The sequence below is a fragment of the Apis dorsata genome, unplaced genomic scaffold, assembly GCF_000469605.1.
Source record: "Apis dorsata unplaced genomic scaffold, Apis dorsata 1.3 scaffold_1119, whole genome shotgun sequence".
Classification (NCBI taxonomy): Eukaryota; Metazoa; Arthropoda; class Insecta; order Hymenoptera; family Apidae; genus Apis; species Apis dorsata.
In genome coordinates, this window is record NW_006264217.1 from 24,997 (window position 1) to 30,292 (window position 5,296).

At 19.2% G+C, this 5,296-nt stretch overlaps 1 protein-coding gene across 1 annotated transcript; it reads left to right on the plus strand.

Annotated features, from left to right (window-relative positions):
* Window positions 1-1,026: 1,026 nt before the first annotated feature.
* Window positions 1,027-3,072, plus strand: LOC102678915 (proteasome subunit alpha type-4). The gene is made up of 3 exons (XM_006624740.2): window positions 1,027-1,212; window positions 1,928-2,555; window positions 2,714-3,072. Exons 1-3 carry the CDS (start codon window positions 1,210-1,212, stop codon window positions 2,854-2,856), a joined length of 774 nt encoding a protein of 257 aa, XP_006624803.1. The 5' UTR covers window positions 1,027-1,209; the 3' UTR covers window positions 2,857-3,072.
* Window positions 3,073-5,296: the final 2,224 nt, after the last annotated feature.

Consider the following 5,296-nt stretch of genomic DNA (forward strand, 5'->3'; position numbering starts at 1 on the left):
TCGAAATCAATAAATCAAATCAATATTGATATTCATTATTAATAATATTATTAATAATATTATTAATAATAATGATACTAGTAACTGAAATCGATTATATTTAAATAATATAAAAAATAATTTCTTTTCTTAGCATATACTACTAGTTATTACTGCTATTTTTTATTTATTTTGTTTATGTTTATTTAATAAAAATATATTAGAATAGTACATAAAAAGAATATTTTAAATTATAATTGGAATTTACATAATAACATAGAAATATATATATTTTAGTATTTCAAAATCAATGTTAAAGAATAAAAAAATATGATGGTATAAGTAGAAAATGCAAAAAAATTATTTAAAAAAAATAAAATTTTTCTACACAATCCCTATAAAATTCATCAATAATACAATTATAGTTAATAGAATTGACATTATTGCAATTTATTATTATTATTTATTACAGTGAATATCGATTGCGAAACTTTTTTAAAAATTTTAATTTATATGAATTTTAATATCAAATTTTTTATTATTCATATTTAAATTTTGCGCTATTTTAATTATTGAGAAAATTGGACAAATTGATCACAATAGCTTCTTATAAAAAAAATTACAATATATTTATATTATTCATATTAACAATTCATATTTTTATAATTAAAGCTTTGTTTGAATGGCATAGTTTATAATTGAAAAAAATGATTATACATGAAATAATTGAAAATAATGATTAATTTTAAGTTTAAATTCTTTAACATTTTAAATGAATGAAATAATTTTAAATAAATAGATTTAATCTTAAACAATGAATATAATTAAATTTATAATTAAATTTTATAATTTTACCAATTGTTTTCATCAATTCAATCAATTGTTAAGAATATAAATTCTTCCATTCAATATATTTAAATTAAAAATACTGTTTAATATTAATATTCAATATTCATTTAAATTAATTATTAATATTTAATATTAATAAAATTAATAGTATTTGATCGTATATAATAATTTATAAATTTTGAAAATAAATGTCTTATAATAGAACATACCTATGTTAACGTAAAAAATTTGTGCAGTTTTGGAACAAATCCATTTATGTATTCGTCTAGTGTATTCAGAAATCTTTCAAAAAATAGTCTTATACAAATCACTTTTAATTGCTAGTCATTTTCAATTTTATCTGTTATAGCATTATTATTGCTACAATAAAGATTTTTCATAATGGTAAATATAAATAATTAATTTAATAATTAATTCAGTATTACTATTATGGATATCATTTATTTTTTAATTATTTTTTTATTAAAATTACAATTGAAAAATTGCATAAATTGCATTGTCACTCATTAATAATTAATTCTTTAAATAATAATAATAAAGTAGCATTATATATTAAATTAATTATATATATGCAGATTTATTTAATATTATTAATTTATAGTTTTTTTTATCTAATTTATAATTAAATAAATATAATAAGAATTTATATATTATTTATATATTAATTGCATTATGCGAGTTTAATCATTATTCTTTGTGTAAGAAATGAATAGTTATTTTAAATTAATGAATTTTATTTTATTTATATCAGAGTTAGAAAAAATTATTTTTTTTCATATTATTTTTATATTGAATTGACGATATAAATTTTTATAATGTTTAAAAATATATTGATAAAATTAAGTTTAATAAAAATCTATATAAATCTAAATAACCCATATTATATATAAATAAACTATATAATATATTATGTAAGTGTCTTATTTCAATAATAAAAATTATAAATTATAATTACATAAATATTGTATTTTAATGTTAGTATAAAAATTATAATTAGAAAGAAATTAGTGTGATAAGTATTAGAAAAAAATTAGAATAAAATATTAAAAAATAATATTAATATATTTAATGTATATTTGATGTGGTTTTTTGCTAACAGGCACGTAGATATGATACACGCACAACAATATTTTCTCCTGAAGGTCGTCTTTATCAAGTAGAATATGCAATGGAAGCTATAAGTCATGCAGGTACTTGTCTTGGTATTTTAGCAACTAATGGTATTCTACTTGTAGCAGAAAGACGCAATATAAATAAATTATTGGATGAAGTATATTATTCTGAAAAAATTTATAAACTCAATGATGATATTGTTTGTTCTGTTGCTGGTATTACTTCTGATGCTAATGTATTAACAAATGAATTACGTTTAATTGCACAACGTTATTTATTACAATATGGAGAACCAATTCCTTGTGAACAACTTGTTTCTTGGCTTTGTGATGTAAAACAAGCATATACACAATATGGTGGAAAGAGACCTTTTGGTGTTTCTATTCTATATATGGGATGGGATAAACATTATGGATATCAGTTGTATCAATCGGATCCTAGTGGAAATTATGGAGGTTGGAAAGCAACTTGTATTGGACATAATTCTGCTGCTGCAGTATCATCGTTAAAGCAGGAATATGATAATAATAATATTACTTTAGAGGAAGCTAAAGCATTGGCTATAAAAGTGCTTTCTAAAACTTTAGATCTTAATAAATTATCTGGAGACAAAGGTAAGAGTATAAAATTTAAATATAATTTTATTTAAAATAAAAATAAATTAAAATTATATTTATTTTAAATAAAATTATAATTAATTTCAATTAAAAGAGAAATATAGCAAAAAAATATTTTATTTGTAATTCTTTAATTATATTGTTTTCCATTTCAGTGGAAATGGTTACTTTAACAAGAGAAAATGGTAAAACTATTACAAGAATTCTTCCTATGAGTGAAGTAGATGCTTTGATTGCAGAACACGATCGATTAGAAGCACTTGCTGAACAAGCCAAAAAAGAAAAGCAGAAGTTATGAAAAGAAAAATATATGTATATTTTGCATTTTTCTTATATTTATAATATTTTCCTAAAATTCTATCAATTTTCTTATATGTAACATTATATATAACATTCAATTCTTCAATGGAACATAAAAACAAAATCTATGTTCTTTTGTATACAATTCTATGTTGAAGAAAAATTATAAAATGTGAATATAAGAAAAAAATAAAAGTAAATAAATTTCCTATATGTTTCTAGAATTAAATTCTTTTATACAAATATATAATTCATTAATATAATATTCTTTATTAAATATCATGGAATATCATGGAATAACTGAATTATATTATTTTTGTATCATCATAATTAAATTTCTGATTAAGAAAAAAAATAAAATTTGAAGAATTATTTAATTAATTTTATAAGAATGACATATTTAAAATAAGATTAGTTTTAATATGAAATATTAGTACGAAATATTTATTAAGATTATAAATATTTTTTATTTTTAAATATTTTGAGTGAAATCATAATAATATTAAATAATAAATTATAAAAATAATATTTACATTTTTTACATTCATTAATATTTAAATTTGAATATTTTTCATAACTTCAAAACTTCAAAACTTCTTTCTCTTAAATAATAGATAATGAAGATGAAAAATATAAAGAAATAAAATACTTTATAATAATTATAGAAGAGATTATTATGTGACAAATAACTTTCAAATTAATATTTTTTATTCAATGAAACCAAAAATTATAAACAAACTTGTTTAAATTATTTAAAATACATGTAATAAAATATTATTTATATTATATTATATTATTAACATTATTTATATAATTTTAATAAATGATTTTTATTTTATAATTTTTTATAATTTTATAATTATTTTATAATTTTATGATATATCATATATAATACATAAAATTATTTTTAAGATATATGTATAATAAATTAATTTTGGCATAAATTTATACAATTTTATAATATTATATATAATAAGAAGTTCTTTTATATTAAAAATACAGAAATAATTTGATATTGTTATGTTAAATATGTTAAATATAAAAAATATAATTCACTATAACATTATTCTAAGATGTTATTTTTTATATCATTTATTTATTTCTTTAATTATTTTATATATAGATAATATATTGAGGTATGTTAAAGTATAATTATATCATAAAAGATAAATTAAAATATAAAATAAATATTAATAATATCAAATTGTCAATAATAAAACAGAAAGGCATAAGTTTAAGTATAAACTTAAGGTTATTTCCAATTGAAGATTTCATAAAGTGTTGTAATATTTAATAGTTATTTAATATTGATGAAATATTTTTGATAAAGAAAATGCATTTTAAAATAATAAATATGAAAAAAATAAAAAATTTATATAGTAATAGATTTATATTACATTTTAATTCATGTAATTGAAAATTGAGAAATTTTATAATAAAATTGTAATAAATAAATATAAAAATAAATGTACAATATCATTTAATGTAGAATAATGTAAAAAATATTAAAAATATTAAAAAAAAGTTATGAGTCGAGTCATATTGACCAGGCTGTCACTGCGGTCCCACTCCCGGGCGCGATCCCACTACTGCCCGCCACGGAGACTTTTGGCTGCTGGGTGTCCCCCTCTGGCCCGGTTCGCCTCTCCCTAGCCAACCTGGCCATCCCGGATTCCTCCAGGATGCCCATATTGATGGCGAGCTTAGCGCGGACACCCAGTCGACGTGAGTCCCGCACCAACAGGAACCCCCGCTCTCAGACCCTCCGTCATAACTAGCCTCCGAGTAGCCGGATTACAGGAGCCGCCACGCTCCCAGCTGAAATATATATGTTCTATTTATCTATTTAAAGTATATTTTTAATAAATTTAAAAAAAAAATGTTATAGTAAAATTTTTATAATATTAGATATTTTATAAACATAATTTTAAATAATAATTTAAATGATAATTTAGATTTTCAGTGCAACTTAAATGTAAACTTTTAAAAAAATAAATATAGCAAATATTATACATATATAAATATATAGTATGTAAAGAGATGTATATGCTTTCAAAAGTAATATCATACATTGATAAAGAAGACTTAGTCAATATCATCTGTAGTAAATAATACCGACGAAAAGATATAAGCATAAATATAAAATTTTCATAGTATAAATAAGATAGAACTTTTTGCATTTTATTATAGATTAAATATAAGAACATATATTATATAAAAACATATATGTGTTTTTTATCTCATGTTCTGAAATAACAATTGTGCAAAAAGTCAAAATGCCCTCTACAATTAAGAATGACAAATATAGGAATATTCTATCTAACCATCAAAGTTGGTAAAGAAAACAGAAATAAAAATATAATTAGGGATTATTTATTTGTTATATTTATGTAATCATTATATATTTGTATTATATTTTTATCTATTAGTTAAAAAAG

Excerpts from the sequence above, each read along its gene's own strand:
- LOC102678915 (XM_006624740.2), top strand. Across the intron at positions 2,556-2,713 it reads TAAATTATCTGGAGACAAAG|TGGAAATGGTTACTTTAACA; the intron begins GTAAGAGTATAA and ends TTTCCATTTCAG.